Consider the following 24,092-nt stretch of genomic DNA (forward strand, 5'->3'; position numbering starts at 1 on the left):
AAATAAATGGACACAAAAAATAATATAAATTAAATATTAACAATTAATTTAACTTGAATAAATAAATTGACTAATATATAAAATTTGGAAATGACAAAAATATTAATTATTAAATGAAATAATGATGAGAAAATTGTAACATAATCAAAAGTAACAATTTTATATATAGATAGATAGATATATAGATTAGTCCATACGATGAATGTTATTAATTTATAGAGGAGGTTTGGGCTCGAACGTGTGAAGGGATGAATTTGATTTGCAATAAAATATACTTTAAAGTGAACTAAATGGAATTGATGATAAACAGTAGATATGTCTCAAGATTTCTTAGAAACTAGTTAGAAATTAGAACTTGATTGAAAAGTAGACTAAAATATTTGGTTGATTCACTACAAATACAAGGATTGTTACAATTTTACTCTCACTATTCCAAATACAACGCTTACTTGAAACATCCAAACATGAAAAACAGTCAAAAGTAAAGAACCTACCGAACAAAATCTTAGGAATAAACTTTGTGGTAGAATCCAAAACTTGCAACATTTAGAACATCAGAAGTTTCCTGCAACTGGCAAAGCCTTGCAATGAATAAGATGAGTATTCCGAAAATCGCATGTGTAAGAGTCAGTCACAAAACCAACACAAAAAACTATCAAGTATGACCAAGATATCCCAGATCCTCAAGACAAATCCTTCCTTTGTAAACATCACAGAGTTGAGGAACCTCCTCCTCATGCTTAGTCACGAATTTCTCCAAGAAATGAGTCTCCGAAGGCATCAAAAAGACACTCAATTTAACTTCTTTGGAAATCAAACCCCTGGATGACAAAACACGAATGACATAGCACCTGGGAATTATCCTGTTTTCCAAATTAAACAGCAGAACTGCTGGGCAACTTAGAACGATCCGGGAGTCCCACCCCATCTTGTTAACAAGAAAATCCATAGTTCTAGAGATCTTATTTTGAGACAATATCATGCAATTAGGATGCCTCCTAAAGGCCAAGTACACATCATCTTTTGACCATCCCCAGCTCCGGTAAGTCTCAAAACACTGATCCCAAATCCTTCTATTAGTCTTCTCAGCAACGACGTGTAAAGCTAACACAAATGTCGATCTCAACGGATCAAACCCCATTCCCAACACTTTTTTCACAGCTTCCTTAAACTCATCGATTTCTTCCACAAGCGTCTCCGGATGATGTGTCAATAACAACACGATACACGATTCAGGCACCACAAGTTCCCTCAAAACTGCAACATTAGGAGCAATGTTCCTAGTCGGATTCTGCTGAGAAATCCTCCTTGACTGCTGCATAGCTATAGCTACCCTTTCATCAGTTAAAAGGACACTCTTGAGAAAGTTGTAACTTGGAATGAGCTGATTCTCCAAACTCCTACTAAAAAATGTAGGGTCTCTAGCGATGACGGTCGCAAGCCGAGCCATTGGAAAGCCAACAGATTGGAAAAATTCGAGCTTGGGCAAAAGGGTCTTCTTTTTGGACATAAGGATATTGGGTTTCTTGCGAACAATAACGGCAATCTGTTTTTGACTAAATCCATAGTCCTTTAACGTTGTCACAACAAAATTAGGTTTTTCAGAGTTATCAAACCGCACTTTCTCAGAGACAGAAACAGCCATTTCCGGAGACAACCCACACGAATCAATCAAGAAAGAAACCGTACAAGATTTCTCATTCTCTAATTGCTTTTCAGATTTACAATTCTTTCTTCCAGTTTTTGAGGACAACACGTCCACAAGACTACACAGATTAACAAAGCATTGGATTTTACAGCTTCTCGACAAAGTGGGTTCATGATTTTTGTGGAGAAGAGCAAGCGAAAAAGCGATTGAATCCGCCGCAGAAATTTTGATTGGCAAGAGTTTACGGAAAGCAGAAAACATTGCTAAAATCTAGGGGAAAAAAAACTCACATGTAATTCTTCGAAGCAGACTTGAATCGTCGAAGTGACAAATTCATCTCCATCTCGACTCCGCCCCGCCCAAAAACATTTTTCAGAGAGGTAAAAAAAAAAAAAAAAAAATAATAATAATAATAATAATAAAGAAAGAATTGGGAGCAAATAGCCATAGGTATTCGACATTTCATGTTAGTTTTCCAAATGTTGTTACATTTCATGTTAGTTTTGCAAAACGTTTTATGTAGAACTATGATATTATTTAATATATCAAACCATTTGACTTGCACTTCACTCGATTGATAAATTAAGTCCATGAAGAGTGAGTAACGCAAATTAAATTATAAATAAAATCGACTTAAAATAATTTATAATAGAACCAGGGTATAAACTATAAAGTCTGAAGAATTATTTTTATAAGCAAACTTTTGGTGCAAAATTAATTAGTTTTATGAGAGCTCAATATGTTGATAATAATTCATAACTAACATTCTAATAATTATTTATTTAGCTATCGAAATTAAATATCAACTAATCTCATCATAGATGTAGAGTAATGATGTGAGTACAAACAATAATTACCAGAATTACATTTTCGTTCTTGTACAAAGGATGAACGGTTATTGTTGAAAATTTGGTACGTACTTGGCTGTGAATAATTTTAATTTTTCCTATTTTTTTAGGCCTATCCTATCCTATCATCACTATCACTCGATCCCGGTCCCTTTGCTAGAACTTTCAGACTCACCATCTGATTCTGATACAGCTTTCCGCTCTTGCGTGATGAGTCGTGGCATGTTCTTGAGAAGTTTTATGTGCGATTCCAATGGAAGTGAACCTAGCTAGCGTTTTTTTGGAGTATCTTTGCGGAAAGATATATAGATGCAAAAAAATCTTGCATTGTGTACTCGCTGAGACGTTCATTGAGCAAGCGGATGGCAAGGTGCTCAGATAGTTCATGCAGACAAGTGTTGAAAATTTTGCAGCAAAAAATCAACATAAGACAGGCAAATTACAAATATATATATAACCACAAGTACTTCTTCACTTCTGTTTCTGTTTCTAGTTAGCTCTCTATATAAACCATCTGCACCCGATATTGCTAGTGTACCTTCGAGTTTTCAATTAAGTTGACAAAAACTACAAAACCTGCCTCTATTGGCCTACAAAAACACTACAAAACCTGCCTGTTGAGTGAAAATACAAAATGCATTACAAAAAAAATAAAATGCAAAGCGGCAATTGAACGACACAACATATCAATAATCAATAAAAAAATAAATATTTAAGATACTATAGCTAATAGCATACAATACTTTTTACCATCCAACAACACATTGTACACAAGCTACACTAACCAAATATCAGACAATATAAAGTCGCCAATTGTTAGTCCGGAACTTGCAGAAGCTAAAAATAAAACTAGGAGTGATGCAGATTCAGATTCAGATTCAGATTCTAGAGTAAAAATAAAAACGTAATATTTTTTTAAAAAAAAATCAAGATCCATAACAGAGCTAAAAAAAAAATCCGTAAAATGAACTTCCATGAAATGTGAGTTAACCAATAAAAGTGGCGGCTAGCACCAAAATTCTGTAATCCATCACAGAGCTGGAAATGACCATACACCATCAATTCCTGTATTTTCCAATCTGACCCTAATCCTATAACCCAACCCACCTAAAATAGGTGGGTTGAGTTGACATTTTTCTCAATCCGCCTAAATGGTGAGTCGCTCCGTAAGTTGTGACAAGTTGTGGCCGGAGGTCGTTTTCTTAAAAGATAAAAAAATTGACCGAGTTTTACTACATTTTTTTCGATCGAGGTATTAGAAAAACAATTGAAAAATTAATAATATGAACTTTAAAAAAAAACACTTGTTTTAGTTTAATAAAGTGTTTTTAAAGCAATGCTTTACAAAGAATTGAGATTTATCATTATGCAACCATATAATTCGTTTTTGTGAGGGATTAGTTCCTCCTTTTGTTTTGAAAATGCATATATATATTTTAAAACATAATCTACCTTCGTGTTTGGTTGAGATATAAAGAGTTACTTTTTATTATAAATTTGTAGCATTTTTCATAAGGTCGTGAAAAATAATAACTCATACAACCTCCATATAATAATCATAAAAGCATATTTTTTTAGGTTAATTAGGAAAGTGTTCATATGTTGCACGTGATTAATTATTAACCATTAAAAAATATGAGTAAGAAATTTAGATATAATATTTAAATTAATGGTAGACTATCAAAGAAGAAGATGAGTATAATGTGCATCACTTGTAGTTTGCAACAATTTCTATTTTTTCGTGTTCGGATAAAGCAATATTTTACAAATCAAGCTAACAAGATAAATTGCATTGAACAAACATTGTACCATAAACTTGTTCGAAAAAGTGTTGGTAGAGAAATCAAACCCATTACCATTGGTAAAAAAAAAAAAAGAAGTATACTTCCATATTATGGATTCCTTGTGATGTGCATGGGCTTGATAGTTCATGAGCCTGCATTAGGCTTAATCAGCCATCACACTAGTAATGCATGAAGTGTGAGCGACATAGATAATTTATATCTAAGATTGACTTAAATTATTATTTTTTATATAGTCTGGACTATGATATTTTGTTAAGCAAACTTTTGGCCCAAATTTAGCTGCATGAGACATGAGAGCTCAATATATGATAATAGGCTCATAGCTAACATATTAATTGACAATTGTCAATGTTTTATAAATTGACTAGAAGTATTCCAGACACGACATATTTTATAGGACGTACAGATTTTTGTTTCAACTAACACTGTAAAGTAACTACGAAAAGTACAAACAATTTCTGGAGATATTAAGACCAAATTCAGAAATACTAATATATATATATATTAGTATTTGAACAAAGAATGAAGACTTGGGGAATTTTCGGCCGTGTTGAGTCGAAAGATGCAAAAACGTGAACGTGCCACAGAACCCAACCTCATTCATGAGTACACCAGTGAGTTGCACATAAGGAACTAACCCGACATTGCACCCACAGACTCCGCAAGCTCTTCGAGTAACTCTTTCTGCTCCATAGTCACACAAGACTGTGGGAACAAGAAGTAAGATGGCATAAACAAGAGAAGAAGATGGCATACGTCCACTTCAAGAGAGAAACATCATATACCTGAATGGCCGTCTCAATGTCTCCATCAAGAAAGGATGTAAGCTCGAAATTCATTTTTAGTCGGTGATCCGTCACCCGATTGTCCTGCAGCGCACACAAAGTTAATATGAACGACAAATGTCGGATATTATACATGTTGAACCTAACAAGTATATTGATAGAAGATCTTTCATTCACTTTGATTGTCACAAATTAGTGGAAGCGGAGATAATTGGACATGAAGCCATGATAAAAAAATTGAAAGATTCTGCTCGGAAGTCGGAAGTTAAAGTTATTTAATTACCGGGCTTGTTTAATTATGAAAGCCTATTTTGTTAGTTTATGAGCTTCAATCTTGTATATTTATTTTAATTTTAAGACTTACTTGGTTAGTATAAGTTATGAGCTCAATGTAGACATCTCTCAAACCATAGAGCTATTTTAGGTAGATTTCCTTGTATAGATATTCAATGTAAGCGAGAATTATTAAAAAAAAAAGATCATATTTGAGTCTTCAATATCACATTGGAGATTCTTCTCTTGTGTTCATATTGAATATATCAAGATTCAATATTGTGGCGGCGCTTGAAGAAAATAACTTACCAAGGTGTGATCCTTGTCGCGTTCAAGTTATTGACTAATCGTTTCATTGTGCTTCACAAACATGTGGTGTAGCGTCTTGACAAATCCCTCTTCCACCAAGATCCATGCTTTTTCTAAGCATTGGGTCGAGGTTTTTTCCCATCAATTGATTCGAAACTCCGTGCCCGAAAGTCGATCTATCTTGTTTTTGTGTTTTCATTCTTAGTGTCATTTAAAAAAATCAACAGTTTTATTTGTTCATTCCACATTTTTGGTTGATTTTTAAGTTCTAGGCAAATAATCTTTTAAAATGTTATTTTCTCTCGTAGTTTGATGAATTTCACATATCAAAGATGTCAACTGAGGGTCGTATCAATTTCTGTAAACAAAACTTTGCAAATTTAGAAGTCAAGTTACCCTAAACAAATTTCTCCTAGGTCTGGCGGTAGACTATAAAAGAGTCCTCAGCTTATTTATCTTAATTTTGCTAACAAGAAAACCAGCTATAGAATTATCAGAATCAATTGAGGTAAAGTCTTTTAGGTGGGAGGATGGTGACATCAAGGCACAGGCCATAACAGTACTCAAAAGCCAGATTCAGAACAATGATTTCTATTTTTTCTAAGTTTGGGACCAATCAATCTCAAGACATTAAACACTACGCATACCTTGTAGTTGTAGGTTCTGATCTTTTCTGAACGAGCACCAGTACCAACCTGCCATAGTGGAAATATTTAGAGCCCAGTTTAGGTTTGTAGATGGAACTCAAGTTATTGCACCAATAATTTAAGAAATTCTTGCATCAATTACAAGAATGTGTGTGGGGAATCTGGTGTGGCTAAGTTGGCAATACATGCTACTTTTTTTAAGGAAGGAACTGGCCCATTACAAAGCAAAATTGCACGGAGCAGATGATGAGAGAGAACGCAATCCACCTGCGATTTTCGCTGGTTCCGTAGCATCTCTTGTTGTTCTCTTACTTTGATCTCATACCTGAGAACATATCACCAGCTAATGTTAGTATCAACTGTTCCTGAAACAGACAATCAATCAGGTATACCGTACACAAATGATGACAAGAATAGAGAGTAATCACAAATCCATAAAATAGCAGCACTGATGTTATATGATATCTTAATTACACATACAATTCTTACAAATATATATTCAATCTAGAAACATCAATCATCAATTACGGAGAATAGTAAACAATATTGCTCACAATTTGGCTCGCAGCAACTGGAGAGCGCGATTCTTATTCTTTAGCTGACTTCTTTCTTCTGTGCAAAATATTCGTATGCCAGTTGGTTTGTGAAATAGGTCAACAGCTGTTTCCACCTTGTTGACATTTTGCCCTGCAGTAGCAACTGATACATGAGAAAAAGAAGAGGAAAAGGGACAATTTTGTTTTAAAGGCAAAGCTAGGTATATTGTAGATCATACACAACAATTATTATTAATAAAGAGCTTATAAACACAGAAAAAATCATAACAAGCACATATTGAGTGTAGCATACCTCCAGCACCACCAGACCTCGCAGTTGTAAGTTCAATATCCTTTGGATCGATTTCCACATCCACTTCATCAGCCTAAAATCAGAAGTAGGATGAAAATGAAATCATTGTGGAAGAAATTCACAGATCCAAGTTGTAGCAAAGCGATATGAAAGGAAATTACGTGTAGGTAGATATCTACCCATAACAAAGGCATACGTCAATACATCAGATAGCACGTCTAGCGACTATACTCCGTAATTGCAGACAGCAGAAACATAGAACCCTGATAGTTTGAGGAAACGGGTACCATGCAGGGCAATAATGTAGAAAAAGATAATGTACTGATTACATTAGGAAAGGAGTTACCTCTGGCATGATAGCAATAGTTGCAGTAGATGTGTGAACACGACCTTGAGCCTCTGTTCGGGGAACACGCTGAACACGATGTACACCGGATTCGTATTTTAGTTTGCTATAAACACGTGTTCCTTTTATCTCCAATACACATGTCTTAAATCCTCCTTTTTCAGCCTTGAAATAGAAGAACAATAAGCTGTTTGTGAGAGAGCATGCATGTCTTAAATCTTTAAGCATTGTGGTAATATTCTTCTTACCTCAGAGCTTGAGACGAGGGCCGATTTCCATGAACTACGCTCACAATACCTCTGATACATTCTTACCTATAAGATGTTGAATAGAAACTGATATTTAATTTCACATATTGAAAAAAATCTTTTAGTTTTTGTACATAACACATTATTCATGGGACTGTACAAGAAAAGAAATTTGAAGTCTGTTCTGGTGAAAAAAACCATCTATCTCAAAGGAAAAAAAACATCTACCTACAAGATCACCAGCCCAAAGTCCAGCTTCATCCCCACCAGCACCAGCCCTCACTGCAAATAAATATCTTAAGCACTTAAGTAAGAGCAGTAAAGACTTTCCAGTGTTGAAACAAACTTCTATTAATTAAATATTAACACAGGGTAACACAACTTTTTTTTCTGTGTTTCTATGCTCAGTACACCAAGCCTTTATCATATCAATTGAAGATTAATGCAGTCACCCCTACAGGTTTTGTTTGCGCCTTCAAATCTCAAGTTAATCTTTTCAACTGGATTGACAAGGTGATAAAATAAAGGGGTGACTGCATTATTCATCAATTGATATATTATCATGATGCTCCTCTTAATATCCATGGTAAGTCTAGAGCTCAATACATAGTTATTAGTTAATCAAAACAAACCTTCAAGCATTATGTTTCTTGCATCAAGAGGATCTGTTGGAAGGAGCAAGACCTATTTTTATATATGAAAAGAGAAGAACTTTAGAGGGTGTGAGATTAAAAAGGGACGGCCATCGAATTCCACAAGAAAATATATACAATTTGTTAAACCTTTAGCCTCTCTTCAATATCCATAATCTGATAATTTAATGTCTCAATTTCAGAAGAAATCATTTCAACCATATCTTCATCAGCCGCCATTTCTTTTGCCAAAGCTGAGTGAAGTTAAAAGAAGACATCAAATACATGTACATGGTCATGAAGGGGAAACATTATAGCACTTTCCGAATTATCGTGTGCATTATATGAAATAAGAATAATAAAAAAACCTTTGGTTTCTTCTAGTTGCTTTTCACAGTCCCTGAATCTCCTAAAAGTTGACACAACCTACAAGCTCAGAGAGTTCATCGCTAGGTTTTAAAGAACAATTATAAAGTGTATGGGTGAGCAATTAAGTTCTCAAACAAGATAACTAACTTAACTTTGGATGAGCGGTACCTCATCAAGCTCCGCTATAGACTGAGCTAACTTCCGATATTCACTTGGATTTGAAGCAACATCCGGGTCAGCTAGTTTAACCTACCATGACGAGTCAGTAACATAAAAAATTCAGTCAAATTTTCAAAGTCACTTCCCTAATTCATGCTATAGAAGGGAAAAGCGAAGTACAAAATCGACCATTTAGAGAGCATGAATTGAGAGCAGTGAGGCATACATAATCGTTACAACAAAGGAAAATAAAAACTCCACTCATTATTAACCATCCATTGTAAAACTATTCCATCGAGCTATTATTTATAAACGATTCAATTAGGTCGCCAAAAAGACAGCCGACAAAATACAGAAACCATCAAACATCAGCCGCACTGAAATTCACGAGCACCCCGACACGAAAGGCAAAATAAAAAAAAAATCTGTAATACAGCACAATCTCGAGCGTACCGATAAATCTTTCCACGTTTTCTCAGCTGACTCCAGTTTGGTAATTAGATACGGTTCCTGCAGTTTACATCATTAACAATATCAGCTGCGTAACTATAATCAACGCAAAATCCAATAAAAAATCATCCTTGTTCACCAAATCTGCTTATGCTTCCCCTCAACCACTTCTTAATGAAACACCGAACAAAATGCTCAATAATCAGTACGAACCGCCGTGCAGACAAATCTTCTGTGATTCCGGTGGGTCGGAGGAGAGTGAATGAAAAGCGAACGATATCTCACGGGGAACTTCGCGGCGGAGTAGCAGAATTGCGGTGGGAGGCTAGCCGTTAGGCTGTTCATTGCTTACCACTGCTCTCTCTCTCTTTCTCGGGAGAGGGGATGACTGCTTTAGATAAAATCGTATACGCGGATGGCGCCTCTTTTGTTTTTTTTTTCCTTTTAATGACCTTTTTGTTTATAACTAAAATCGCATTTGATCGTAAAAAGAATTATACCAATATATAATATTACTAGAAATGATAATTAGAAAATTATTTTAAAGTATATATCTATCGGAATAAAATATATTAGACAATAACATATTGTTTATGGTAATAGGTAAATGATTTTTATTTATAATGATAGACTTGTAGTTAGGGGTTCAAACGAACCGAACCTGTTCGTGAGCTTTATGAGCCCGCTCGATAAATATTTGATTCGTATTCGAGCTTATCGAACTCGAGCCGAATTCGAACATGTTCGAACTTTTTTTTGAGTCGAGCTCGAGCCAAAATTATTCGGTTCGATAGTTTGCGATTAGTTCGCGAGCCTTAATATTTAATTAATATAATATAATTATATAATAAATATATATACATTTTGAACTTTTTCGAACATTTCGAGCTTTTCAAACCATAATATCCGAATAGTTCACGAATAGGTTCGAATATTTCGAGTCGAACTCGAACTTCATTTCGAGCCGAGCTCGAGCCAAAATATTTGAAATTATCGAACTTCGAATCGAGATCGAACTCAAATATACTCTTATCGAGCCGAATTCGAGCCTTAAAATTTTACCATTATTCGGCTCGATTCAGTTCGTTTGCACCCCTATTTGTAGTCGGCTAGTCGACATTCTTCGATGAATATTAAATTAATCTTAAATTAATGAATAATTATAAATCACGTAACACGTAAATGTGAATAATTTATAGATCTTTTGGCACGACAATTAATGATACATATTTTAAATCAACCATTTGTTAAATTTATTAATGACAATTTTATTTGAAATATATATCATTTAAGATAGTACTTAAACTTAATTGTAAAAATGTATGAACTCAAATATATATGTGTTAAATATATGTGTTTTTTTTTTAAGAAAAAAGAAGTTAGATATCTAAAATTTTTGAAAATTATTTATCAAATATGAATTAAATAGCTAATTTTTCAAGCTTACGGTGGAATCTGGAAGCTCATAATTTTACTTTGATCGCAGGGGTCCGAGGGTGTGACAGGCAGGAAGAAGAAGAAACCTTGAGAAAAATGGGGTTTAGTTTGTTGATGAAGCTCAGCCCACTTCACAAATCTTGCATATCAAGGATCTCATCATCGTCGCAGTCCTACAATTCCAACATTTTCAAGAAATGTGCTGCAGCTCAAGCTTCCGTGAATTCTGGGTTGTACGATCATTCGATTCCTTATGCGGAAAACCCAAGCTTTACGATTCATAAGCGGTGGCACGTGGGTCACACGCATCACCAGCATGAGGGACGGGATAGCCGCTCTGGTGAACAGGGTGAGAAGGTTTTCCGGCTTGGTCTTGCGGCGGATATTTTCTTGGCTGCCGGAAAATCTTTTACCGGGTACCTTTCTGGTAGTACTGCGATTATTGCTGATGCGGCCCATTCGGTTTCTGATGTGGTACAATCTATTCTCTTGTCTTATGTTGTTGATTAATTTGCTTTTGGAAATTTAATTTATTGTCTCCTTTTTTCTTTTTTTTTTTAATCTTCTTGAAAATTTCCCTCTTTAAGTTTTGTTTTTTAGTTTCTTGATTGAATTGAGCAAGTCTTTGATGGTGTAGGTATTGAGCGGGGTGGCATTGTTATCGTTCAAGGCTTCGAGAGTACCAAAGGACAAAGAACACCCATACGGTCGCATTTGATCTGTATCCTCACTCTACTTGTGTTCACCTCACATGTTCTAACTATACCTGCCGTTTTTTATATTTGGTTGGAAGTTGTCTAATCAAGATGTGGAATTGTTTACTAGAATCTCTTATGTCTTAAGTTACATTTCGTGGTATCTGATTAGATTAGTTTGTGCACAGCCAAACTGTCAGTTAGCGATTGCCCAAAATGATATATTCCGAATTTGTATCATGTGGGGCATTGCTTCGAGTGAGTATTCAACCCCAGAAGTTGAAGAAATATTAGGATAGATGATGGAGGGGGAAAGGGGAGTCTTTTGGGGGAAGAGATCAAGAGAAGATACCAAATCACATCTAATATCATTGTCTACTCCAGTGTTTATGATGGACTTGTGTTTATAAACACCAACAAAATGCAGAAATCCCAAGCAACATGGATGGCCACGAAATTTTGTCTGAATTCCTCAGTATTTCCGTCAACAGATTCATTTTCATAGCAAATTTTGGTTACTCAAGGCAGGATAAATTTCGAATTGAAGTTGAAAATCCTTGATGTCATTGAGAACATCGTTAGAGTTTATCTCTTTGGTGAATGATCACCATGGATTTGACATGAATTTGTATCATGTGACACGCTACTTTTAGTGAATATTATTCAATTTGAGAAATCCAAGAAGAATTAGGAAGGGAGACGACAAATGGGAAAGGGAGAGTCAAGGAAGAGAAAGAGGGAAACCAAATTTAATATTATTACTTGCTTAAGACGTTTATAGAGGACTCATATTTATGCAAATTAAATATAGGCCACTAACAAAAGCACATATGAGCAAATATCTAATATCTGGTAGATATTTGTGACTTCTTGGCTTCTCCTAAACATTTCCAGAGAGTTTTTTTTTTTTTGTTATTTCCTTCTTTTCATATTCTTATTCTTAGTCTCTTTCTAGGACAATTGATGTGGACTATTCTTTGTTGGATATATTATCACTGTTAGAAATTTTTGAGGTGTAAAGTTTTGATAGAATTCAATTTGCCTTCGCTCCCAGTTCATGATGGTCTTGCTTCTTTCAGGACACGGTAAATTTGAGACTTTAGGAGCCCTAACGATTTCTGGTGTGCTTTTGGCAACTGCTGGAGGCATTGCATGGCATGCTTTTGATGTCTTGTTGGTAAATCCTTGCACTATTTTCATTGTAGTTGCATAATTATATGTTTACTCTCCTTAGATAAAATTTTGTTTCATGTTTAGGAAATTTTTTCAGCTGCTCCTGAGATTGTTAATCAGTCCTTGGCTCATGATCACCTGCATGATAATCATCACCGTGGGCACCACCATGGAATCAACATGGACCACCCAATTCTTGCATTGAACATGACTCTGATATCTATAGCTGTTAAGGAAGGGTAAACATATCGTTATCATTAAGATAAAAGCATCACTTGGTGCCTAAAGTTTTAAAAACATTTATTTTCTTTAGTCGGTGTTTGTTTGCTTGATTTTAACTTTACTGGTGGTTTGTGGTTGAATTTCCCAAAATTCTGAAATGCAACCTTTTGAGATATCTCCTAACCTCCATCTTTATGTTGACTCTTTTGCACTTTGATTAAACCAGGCTATACTGGATAACAAAGATGGCAGGTGAGAGGACAGGCAGTGGCCTTATGAAAGCAAATGCTTGGCATCATCGTGCTGATGCTGTTTCATCAATAGTGGCTCTCGTTGGGGTTGGTAAATATACAGATCAATAGAATTGATAATTGATGAATTCTTAACATTATTATGCATATGAAGAGGTTCCATTTGTTTGAGATATACATTCTGTATTTCTGTTTGGTATATATAGTTTTTTATCTTTAAAACTTTTTAAATGACCTAACTTTGGATTCAGTCAGAGGTAGATCTGGTAGGGATCTGAAATGGGAAAATCTGACAATTCATGTTTAATTTTTTACAACTAACAGAAGTCATTAATTAAATTTAAGCACAAATTAAGGAGACGACACTCTTCCAGTCAATCGTACTAGAAAAGCCAAAAATAACTATCCTCAGCCCCCTTTCGCATTTTTGAATCAGCCCTTGGCTGCAATTTACACATGTGCGTTCCATTTTCTTCGCATTTCTGGATTCCCGAAGCAATTTTTACTCTCTATTTTTTATAAAAAAAAAATTCAGCTACTTACCGTATATTTTGTGTAATGGGGCTTTTCACTCACTGATGATATTTGTTGTTATTTGCAATATCAGGTGGATCTATTCTTGGGGTTAGGTTTCTGGATCCTCTTGCTGGACTTCTTGTCTCTGGGATGATTCTAAAAGCTGGAATTGAAAGTGGTTACCAGAGGTGTATTATTGTTTTATATTTTCTTTGCTTTAGAATGTACAGTTTTTTCTCTTTATATATGTGACAGTGCATGCTTCCGTTGAAACCAAATATCCTAAGTATGCTCAACTTGTAGTGAATTTTGAAGTCTCTTTCTCTGAACTCAGAAGTGGATTTCGTGGGGTGTGAGGGATGTGTTTGTATCCCATTATTTATTTTTCTCTAAGTTTTGTGTGTAATTGTTCAAAGAATTCAAGTTTCGCTTCCACCTAATCTTTGGAGTTGCCACCTTCTATCGCACCCAGTTTGTTTCCCTTCTTTAGTTCCTAGGTCCATGCCCTATCTGGAATGATCTACTTTTTCAGGAAAGGCATAGTTTTTCGAATTCTATGAAATCAAGAAAAAGTTCCCTTAGTTTTTGTTAACGTGATGAGGGACCGAAGGTAGAGTTTTAACATGGTGGTTTTTCGAATTGTTGCATGTCTAACTTAGTGTCTTGGAATTGGTGGATGCTGCTGTTCCATCTCAGCATCTGGAACTTTTTAAAGACACAATTCTGGCAGTCGAGGGAGTCAAGGCAAGTCAATTTTATGTTGTAGAATTCAGTTTTCTTTCTTGTAAGTTCATAATCTGAGTTTATTGATTTAGCTAACACTTGTGCTTTATACCCTCCCATCTTTCTACTTTATCACGACCAATCATAATTGTACATTATCCATTCTGAAGGTTTACGGACATCGATAACACACTTTTCATTATATCAATTTTAATTTTTGTTTCGCTTTGCAAACTTGATGCTGTAGACTTTCACATATCCAACTATCCTTGGCCACACCGAATTGGTATTGGATGTTAAAGCTCTCTCTATAACTATATTATGAAATTGTAGGGATACAACCACCTCAGAGGAAGACGAGCTGGTTCGTCCTTGTATCTTGATGTGGATATTGAGGTTGGTCAAGTCTCCTACTATTTTCCGATAATGTTACACATAAAATAGAAGTAAAATTCTCATTTGTCAAAGTTGTTTCATGTTTGTTAAGCATTCTGAAAGTATGTAACCAATATTTCCTTAATGTAGGTAGATCCTTTTTCTAGTGTTAGTGCTGCACATGATGTTGGAGAAAATGTACGTCGCCAAATTCAGCAATCCCATCCTGAAGTTTCTGAGGTCTTCATACATATAGGTATGAAGTATCTGAAGTATGATTTTTTCTTCCTGCTGGGGACATGAAATGTAGTATCTCTTCCTGATTTCCTTGTAGAGCCATCAACTTCACACATATCGGCCGACGTAATTAACAACCAAAGAAACTTCAAAAACTCGGAGCACCAGAGTGGCACAGTCACATTGGAGCAAACAGATGTCGAGGATAATGTTTCGAATATATTGTCCTCCAATTTCTCAGAGGTATACTCCTTTCAAATCGCTTTCTTCGTTACCAATACGCAGATGGGTTTGTATATCTACGAAGGAGTGTTTAGATTCATTTTCTTCTGGAGAAAATATGGGGTGGAACAGTGAAGAAGAATCTTTTTTGATTTATCCATGGCGCTGTGCCGTAACTGTTTTAAGATTCTTTTAAGCTTAGGCAAATGATTGTTCATCCATCCATGTGAACATATTCAAATGGGTTTCAGAATATGGTAGTCGAGCGCATCACCCGGCACATGCTGCAAGGACAGATATTTCTTGAAATCGAGGTTTCCATGCCACCCGAGATGTTGATCAGGTTAGACATCACCACCAAATGGTTAAATATTTTTCTTTTATGAAGTTTCTACTATACTGGAAGAATTTAATTCGGTCCGGATTCAGGGAGGCGGTAAAAGTTTCAGAAGAAGCAGAGAAGAGGATTCTGGAGGCTATGCCGAATATCATGCTAGTCTCCATTCAGCTGCGGCTTGGCCAGCCGATGCCCGAGTTGCAACAGTGATTCATGGGACAACCACCCTTTTCCAGGATATGCACATACTTTTCTTGTATCAAAAGTTGAAAGAGATCCTGCTGGACTAACATGACTGCAAAAGTATTTGTTTAGAGATTACTAAACATACAATCGATATCTATTGTCATTAATAAAAGAGTAAATTTTACTTGCATTGTTATGATATGTTATATATATTTTATATATGATCTGGTGAATTTACTAGGCAATGATAAACATAAGCAAATATATGTGATCTGGTGATTTTTTTTTTTTTTGAGAATTGATATGGTGAATTTACTCCTGAACTTTTCCCATGATATGATGGGATTTTTTCTGTCTCATTTGTGTTTGTTTGTTTTTGTTTTTTATTTTGATTATTATATTATCAAATTTCAGTTTTATTATGTTTTTTTGACATAAAGCTAATGCAATGCCGATGGTTTTTTTCGGCAATATTAATCTATTTTTCAACTTGACATACGACGGTGATATAGAACTAATGCATTGCTGATGTGACATTAATATGTACATGTCATATCGGCGCTCTTAATAAAAATGATTAAAATTGTTTAAAAAAAAAAAAAAATCACGGAATTAAAACTGAAATTTGATAAAATAAAAGACGTAAAGTGTCTAAAATTAGATTAAATAAAAAAAACTAAAATTGTCAAAAATAAATAAATAAATTGGTGGAGTAAAATTTGATAGAAATAGAAGATCAAAATTATTTGTGAGGCACGAGATTACAAGCACAGATATAAATGAACCAAGTTAACCGTGAACTATTTGAAGTTAGATTCAATAAAAACTCATTTGAGCTTGTTAAGATAAACGAACCAAACTCAAGCTTTACAATATTCGGATCGCTAACTCGTGATTGTGAACATGCTTGTTAGTAGACATGTGTATCAATCCTTAAATGAAAAGTAATAACTTTAATATTTGATTATAAATTTTACTCTTAGTCGTGACAAATATATAAAAATCAATTAGATTAAAAATTACAAATTTTAATAAAAAAATATTATTTTTTTTCTAAATATAAAATTCAATTTTTAATAAATTCAATAAATATTTAAATTTATATTTTATATTTAGTGAGTTTGTTTAAGTTATATTAAATTCATGAACTATGAATATATTCGATGAATAAAACTGAAATTCGATTTGATAATAATTTATTTATAATCAAATAAACTCGAGCTCGACTCGATACGATTGGTTTGACTCGATTAGGTTCCTGATCGTAAGCGCGAGAGCAATTGTCCCAAATATAATTTCATGTGTATTCCTTATTCTTTTCTTCACCATGGCTACTCTCTCCAGCTTCCCCTCTCACCCGAACCCGGACCCGAATCCCATGCTACATCCATACCTGGAGCAGCAGCAGCCATGGCCTCAATCCGACCCTCCCGATGATGATTACCCCGAAGATCTCCGATCTTCTAGTGCTGATTCCGCCGCCGCACCAAACCCTGCTGCGATCGATTGCCCGGCGAAGCTTCTGCACGTGTCCTTCAATCAGGATTACGGTTGCTTCGCCACAGGAACCGACGGAGGATTTAGAATCTACAACTGTGACCCCTTCCGCGAGATCTTCCGCCGTGATTTCGACTGCAACGGTGGCATTGGCGCTGTGGAGATGCTCTTTCGTTGCAATATCCTCGCTTTAGTTGGTGGCGGCGATGCGCCGCAGTATCCGGTGAACAAGGTCATGATCTGGGACGATCATCAGAGCCGGTGCATCGGGGAGCTTTCCTTTAGGTCTGAGGTTCGTGGGGTTCGATTACGAAGGGATAGAATTGTGGTTGTTCTGGAGCAGAAGATATTTGTCTATAATTTTTCGGATTTGAAGCTGTTGAATCAGATTGAAACGATCGCGAACCCCAAGGGTTTGTGTGCGGTGTCGCAGGTAGCAGGGTCGTTTGTGTTGGTTTGTCTGGGTTTGCAGAAGGGACAGGTTAGGGTGGAGCATTACGCATCCAAAAGGACTAAGTTTATTCTTGCTCATGATTCGAGGATCGCCTGCTTTACACTGTCTCAGGATGGCAATTTTCTTGCCACGGCAAGCAGTAAAGGAACCCTGGTTCGAATTTTCAATACTCATGATGGCTCTTTACTGCAGGAGGTAACTTGTTCGTCTTAATTCCTTTCTATTTTTATCCGTGATTATTGAATGCTCCATCTTTGAGTTTTTCGTTTGGCAAGATTTAACTTGTTCGTCTATTGCTCAAATGTACCATAATACTTGAAATTCTTTTCGATTGATGTATTGTTGGTTGCTGGAGTTGGTAATGTAATGGAAGCGTGGGAAGGGGATAGGGCGGGGTGATGCACAAAGTGTCATGGTGGTTGCTATTATAGTTATTACGAGCGTGAGGTGCAGTAACACTTCGAGGTACTGTAAAGCCTTTGTGTAAAGCAATATCCCCGGGTCTTAAAAGATAATATGTTAAGATGTAAATATTTGAAGAAAGTTTCGAATAATTGAAGAAAGTTTCATCAAATACAACTTACTGCTTTACGACTATTAAATGTCAATAAAATAAATATTGATAGTCGTTGATTTGTTAGTGAAATTGAATTATCATTATTTACAATTCGTCTTGAACTTTTATCTCTATTCATGGTGCACTGAAAAGGCATTTTTATGCTATGAAGGGGACCAAGTCGTCAAAACAAAACCAGGCTTCAGCCTTTATGGCTAAGACATGTGCGAATCAGTAGAATTTGGATAGCATTCCCACACCTGTCACCCTTGTTTTTTAGCAGAATGAAAAATTAAAATACTAGAATATGTGAGATGTTCAGTCATCAACATTTCATATAGAGTCAGTAGCGTTTATTTATGTTTAATTTGCTTCCGATTCTTATTTGAAGACCCTTGTTTGATACTGAAGGAATGATTGACATACTCAACCCAATGTCACAGTCAAACATGTTCTTTTGTTCAAGAAATGGAACATGTTCTACCTCCTCTAGTTCAGTAGTGTTCGGAAGTGCTTCCACTTTCCAACTTTTCATTCACAAAATTTCAAAATTTTGTTAAGGAAAACCCAGTGTTCTAAATTTCGCCCTAGGCGGCCGCCTGGGCACCGGCCGGTCGCCTCGAAAAAGGGCTAGTCGGTCACCCTAGGCGGCTTGGCGCCTAGGCGGTCCTGGGCGTCCCTAGGCGGCGACGGCAAGAGAGGTGAACGGTGGCGGCGGAGAAAAATGGGTTCGACGGGGCGAGCTCCAAACTTAGGAAAATAGGTATTGGAAGAAAGCCCTTGCCAAGAGGATTCCAAATCTATGCTCAAATCAATATTTCAAGCAACGAGGTGGCGTAGATCGGAACTTGAAGTTTCGAAATGGTGATGAGACGAGAGAAAAGATAGAATCTGCCGAGAGAAAATATGCGAGGAGAGAGAAGAGAGAAAATGCCTAGGGATTTAATATTTTTTATGGGCTTTTACTATGCATCTTTTATGGGGTTTAGGATTTTTTTTGGCTCATAAAAATAAAAGCCCAATTAAGTAGAAAATAAAATTTAAGGATGCTGCAGATTTGTATTGGGGTTTAAATCTTCGTCCAACGTTGAAATAAACCAATTTATGTTGATATCGTGGAATCCGCCTAGCGGCGCCTAGTCCCCGCCTAGGCGCTAGGCGCTGGTCCGGCGCCCGATTAGCGCCTAGCGAATTTTAGAACCTTGGGAAAAGGTGAGAAGTGCTTCCTAGAATCTCTTTCAAACACTACTTCATAGGGTAGCTTCAAAGATTACTTGCTGTGTGATTTGTGAATTAAGTGAACTTTCACCCTATAAATTATCTTTTATTACCCATTGTCTACTACCATAATATTTTTTACTGTTACTACTTTTATTTCCAGTTTTTGATAAATTTGAGCTCGGTTTAGGGTCAAATGAAATTTAACACTGACATATTGTGTGTTTCGATTCTGCATTTGTATGTCTTTGATTTATCGCACTGGTGAGTGTGAAAGCATAACTGTTTCTGAATGGAACAAATAGCTAACAAAATATGATGCAGGTACGGAGGGGTGCAGACAGAGCAGAAATATATAGCCTGGCATTCTCACCCACTGCTCAGTGGCTGGCTGTCTCAAGTGATAAGGACACTGTTCATGTTTTTAGCCTGAAAGTTAATCTTGGAAATGTTGGAAGTGAGAGGTCTAATAGTCCCCCTGATTCAAATACTGCTGTTAACACTTCTATTTCGTCTCTCTCTTTCATCAAAGGTATGGGTTTTGTTTAAATGCAGAACGAATATTATTTCCCTTTGTATGGATTTTAGAAGTTGATGACTTTGTTTTGGCCTATAATCAAGTTGAATTGGTGAAATTGTTGATTTTGTTGAGTGTATTCTGGCATTTATACTCCATCCATGGATGTCTTTGTGGTTTCATAAATTATTTACTTTGGTTTCCATTTGGTTTTGCTACCTTTTTTTTTCTTTTTTTTTTCCTGTTTCAAGAAGGTATCACTAGATTTGGTTTTGCTACTTTGTGGGTGTTAGATTATAGTAATAATGTTTCATGCACCTCATTCTTTCCTAAGAGTGAGTAATTGGCGTCCAAGAGTTTGTAGCGAACACTGACAGCCATTTGTTTTCTTTTACCTTTGGGCTGACCCTAAGTGAGACGTTCATTTGGCAGGAGTGCTCCCCAAGTACTTCAGTTCTGAGTGGTCGGTGGCTCAGTTTCGGTTGCCTGAAGGATCTCAACACATCGCAGCATTTGGTCACCAAAAGAATACAGTCGTAATTCTTGGCTTGGATGGAAGGTTCGTTAACAACTCTATACACAAGACTGCCATGATTAGGAAGGTCTCTCCATGCTATTTTAAATGTCATGGTTCTCTGGTCAAGGATGGACAAGCAGCGACAAACATGTCTTCAAGAAATCCATTGTTCTGCATATATACTGTCATGTGTTGCGGTTTTTCTCTTTTGGATTACTGTCTTTGAGAAATTATTGATTTGTGTGAATTTTATGCAGTTTTTACCGATGCAAGTTCGACCCAGCAATTGGTGGGGAAATGGCACAGTTGGAGTATCATAATTTTCTCAAGCCTGAAGAAGCCTTCTAGCCTATGATCTTCTGCATTTACGGGCATAATATTCTATGTCCTTTACTCGTCTTACCTTTCTGCTAATCAATGGATTCGTGATGTTGTAAATATCTGTACGTATATAACTAACTGTTTGAAACCGACTAATCAACTGTGAACAAAATATTTAAAAAAAATGTACGCCTGTGATTCTTGCTTGTATGAAAATCTTTCGTGGTGATTTTGAATATACTAAAGAAATATGCATAAGCCTCAGCTCTATTACGCAATCATTTTTCAGAATTCAAGATTTTATGCATTTATTTTTAATTAATATGTTTATATTTATTAGAAATGATATCATGCACACGGCACACTGTGTGCAATTAAGAGGGTGTTATAAACGGTTTGAAAGAAATTTTAAGCTTTGAATTTTTGTTTGGTAATTTTTTTTAAACATGGCTTATAAACTGTTTTTAAAAATATAAGGAGAGGTAATTTTTTCAAAAGGATTTTATTTTTTTGAAATATCCTTGAATTTTTTAATAAATCTTCATCATATATTTCATCCATTAACTATTAAATATTATTTTTAAAAAAATTTCAAATCACATAATTTTTTCTAAAGTAAAATATTAAAATAATTATCGTATATGTATACATCGAAACGTTATTTTCATATAATTATATTTTTTTTGGTAATTTTGACGATAAAAAGATTTTATAATATCAAACATATAACATCTTTAAGTTATTTAAAATAATTGTACCCAAACACTTTAACAACTTATTTTTAAAATAAGTTCTAACAGCTTATAAACTCGTAAAACAATTTTTAAACTCTAGGAACTTATAAGCTTTTTTTAGGGTTAATTGCATTAATCTCCCCTGTGAAAAGTCTAAAAATCATAAAACCCCCTAAGAAATAATAAAAGACTAATGCATCCCTCAGTTTTTTAAAATGCAGCACATTTTACCCTCATGTTATACGAACTCGGGCACATTTATACCCTCTCATAGAAGTTTTTATGCTAATTTTTTTAAAACATAGAGTCTAATATGCTATTAATTTTATACAAGATGTTTTATGTCTTTTAAACTTTTCACATGGGGTGTGGATGCAATTAGCCCGCTCTTTTTAATAAATTTAGAGCGTGTTTAGCTAAGCTTATTAAAAACAACTTATAATATCTTATTTTAAAAATAATTTGTTAAAGTGTTTTAATGAACTTATTTTAAACAACTTAAAGATGTTGATGTGTTTGATATTATAAGATTTTTTTATTGTCGAAATTATCAAAATAGATAAAATACTATGAAATTATTATAAATAGTAATATACATACAAAAATAGTTTTAAATTTATCATAAATTTCTTTTATTTATTGTTTGACGTACGATAATTAAAATTACATCAAAAATTGAAAATATTTTTTACTACTAGCCAAAAATATTAAATTGTTCATAATCTAAATATTAATTTAAATTAAAAAATTGTTCATAAAAAAAAAAACCAAATATGCATATACATGTAACGCATGCAATTACAAGCAATGTATTAAATTGTTCTCTCAAAATAATTCTTTTGTTTATTACGACCCTCCTAGCAACTGCTCAAATCTTCAAGCTAATAAATGGTGGAATACATTTGGAACTTATCAATCCCATGACCAAAAATATATAAGTGTTTTTGTGGTGATTGCTTCATGATATCACTTCCACGAACTCGAACCTGGCTGCTCACCATGTCCCTGTGCGAGAAATCTGTCATCTATGCTAGGAAGGGCGGGACTCTACCTGTCATGCGCTATTTTGGTGTCCCGGGATTAAATCATGCTATACAAGATTAAAAAACATATTTCAGTCGTACATTGTTGAGCTTATGGCTATACGCGAGGGGCTGCAGATTATTGAAGAAAAAGGAATATGTATTCATCTACTCTCCCGTGATTTTATTTTGGCGCTGCAAGCAGTCAATCACGTGTCCGAAAGAGGCTTTAGTTGTATTGGTGTGATGGCAAAATCAATTTGTCGTCTACTTAACACTAATCGAAATGTGAAGTTGTTTTATGATGTCCGTCGAACGGCTAATAAAGTGACAGATGCTATCGCTCATTTTGCTTTTTCTTCCCCTCTTCGTTTTAATGGGAACATGAGAATTTTTTTTTTTGGTCGGTGAATCTTGTAATAGAAGACTATTCTACTTCTCAATAAAATTACAAGCTTTTCCACAAAAAAAAAAAAAAAAAATCTTTTGTTACCATTATTTTATGAATGAAATAATTATGCAATGCAATAAACTAAAAATTCAAATATTAATTTTAAAAATTACTTTAATCTATTATCTTTCATATAAATATTTATTTTATACTACCGTACTTTCTACGGGTGTACATACATAAATTTTGTATGTTAATTATTAATTAATTAATTTTAATCTTATTTTTAATATGACATTTTGAATAAAATATTTAAAAATTTAAGAGTGATAACTATCTAATCTAAAAACTTTAATATATATATGATTGAATTTAAAGATTCAAAAAAATAAAGATGATATTAGGAGTGATAAATTATGTAATCTAAAATTTTAAAATATAGCTAAAAATAAAATTGAATTTAAGAATATAGATAAAAATAGTAATGAATATTTTAAAAAATATCGTATAAAAATAAAAAATAAGTTTTAAATTATTGAAAGAAGTAAAAATTATCGAAAAATATCAACTTTTTAAGTTAAAAAAATGTGCTTCACCAAATTATGCAGATTTTTAATAAGCTGGTGTTTTAAATATAAATTTGATAGAAAAAATTAAGTTGCGCATCCGGGGAATCGAACCCCGGTCAGTACCGTGGGAGGGTACTATGATACCACTACACTAGATGCGCTTGTTGTTTTATTCTCAAAACGTTTAATTATATATATAACTATATATTAATTTCTCAAACTAGTGAAACTACCTTCAAATCGGGGAGCTGCGGCCTGCAGCTAGAGCTGTCAGACGGGTCAACTTATGGCGGGGCTGGCCGGCCCACCAAAAAAATACTTTTTGGCGGGTCGAGGGCGGGCTGGAAATCCTCAACCCAACCTAACCCAACCCAAGCTGGGTTGCGGATTATGCGAGCCGGCCCGCGGGTTGGTTCATTAAAAATAAAAATACATAAAAATTATTATAATTAATTATAAATATCATAAATAAATAAATATTAATAGAAACGTATTAATAAAAATTTTAATTATTGATTTTATATATGTAAATTTTATATAAAATAATTAATACA

General features: G+C 34.8%; 4 protein-coding genes, 1 long non-coding RNA gene and 1 other non-coding gene across 7 annotated transcripts; 2 read left to right on the forward strand and 4 right to left on the reverse strand.

Annotated features, from left to right (window-relative positions):
• Positions 1-388: 388 nt before the first annotated feature.
• On the reverse strand, positions 389-2,042 carry LOC140891350 (transcription termination factor MTERF8, chloroplastic-like). The gene has a single exon (XM_073299808.1). It carries the CDS (start codon positions 1,907-1,909, stop codon positions 656-658), a length of 1,254 nt encoding a protein of 417 aa, XP_073155909.1. The 5' UTR covers positions 1,910-2,042; the 3' UTR covers positions 389-655.
• Positions 2,043-4,625: 2,583 nt separating this feature from the next.
• LOC140891358 (peptide chain release factor APG3, chloroplastic) lies at positions 4,626-9,771 on the reverse strand. Of its 2 annotated transcripts, none has more exons than XM_073299825.1 (15): positions 9,582-9,771; positions 9,372-9,428; positions 8,928-9,008; positions 8,759-8,816; positions 8,541-8,644; positions 8,391-8,442; positions 7,991-8,040; positions 7,759-7,824; positions 7,511-7,579; positions 7,165-7,237; positions 6,870-7,002; positions 6,583-6,640; positions 6,316-6,363; positions 5,087-5,170; positions 4,626-5,006 (listed from the first exon to the last, which is right to left on the reverse strand). In XM_073299825.1, the coding sequence occupies exons 1-15, from the start codon at positions 9,711-9,713 to the stop codon at positions 4,935-4,937; spliced, it is 1,137 nt and encodes a 378-aa protein (XP_073155926.1). In that variant the 5' UTR covers positions 9,714-9,771; the 3' UTR covers positions 4,626-4,934. The 2 variants fall into 2 exon arrangements, with proteins under 2 accessions (XP_073155926.1, XP_073155918.1); XM_073299817.1 differs by having other exon boundaries at positions 7,511-7,675.
• Positions 9,772-10,830: 1,059 nt separating this feature from the next.
• Positions 10,831-15,938, forward strand: LOC140879501 (metal tolerance protein 2). Its single transcript, XM_073283245.1, has 12 exons — positions 10,831-11,279; positions 11,443-11,512; positions 12,580-12,677; positions 12,758-12,912; positions 13,122-13,237; positions 13,754-13,850; positions 14,322-14,406; positions 14,719-14,781; positions 14,911-15,016; positions 15,095-15,240; positions 15,471-15,562; positions 15,649-15,938. The coding sequence occupies exons 1-12, from the start codon at positions 10,902-10,904 to the stop codon at positions 15,764-15,766; spliced, it is 1,524 nt and encodes a 507-aa protein (XP_073139346.1). The 5' UTR covers positions 10,831-10,901; the 3' UTR covers positions 15,767-15,938.
• Positions 15,939-16,995: 1,057 nt separating this feature from the next.
• Positions 16,996-21,067, forward strand: LOC140889053 (autophagy-related protein 18a-like). Its single transcript, XM_073296756.1, has 4 exons — positions 16,996-17,888; positions 19,792-19,999; positions 20,417-20,543; positions 20,759-21,067. Exons 1-4 carry the CDS (start codon positions 17,070-17,072, stop codon positions 20,847-20,849), a joined length of 1,245 nt encoding a protein of 414 aa, XP_073152857.1. The 5' UTR covers positions 16,996-17,069; the 3' UTR covers positions 20,850-21,067.
• On the reverse strand, positions 18,360-19,780 carry LOC140889059 (uncharacterized). The gene is made up of 2 exons (XR_012152104.1): positions 19,496-19,780; positions 18,360-18,738 (listed from the first exon to the last, which is right to left on the reverse strand). It is a non-coding gene; the product is annotated as an uncharacterized lncRNA (long non-coding RNA).
• Positions 21,068-23,628: 2,561 nt separating the features above from the next.
• TRNAG-CCC (transfer RNA glycine (anticodon CCC)) lies at positions 23,629-23,699 on the reverse strand. The gene has a single exon. It is a non-coding gene; the product is annotated as a tRNA-Gly (tRNA).
• Positions 23,700-24,092: the final 393 nt, after the last annotated feature.

The sequence above is a fragment of the Henckelia pumila genome, chromosome 1, assembly GCF_033568475.1.
Source record: "Henckelia pumila isolate YLH828 chromosome 1, ASM3356847v2, whole genome shotgun sequence".
Classification (NCBI taxonomy): domain Eukaryota; kingdom Viridiplantae; phylum Streptophyta; class Magnoliopsida; order Lamiales; family Gesneriaceae; genus Henckelia; species Henckelia pumila.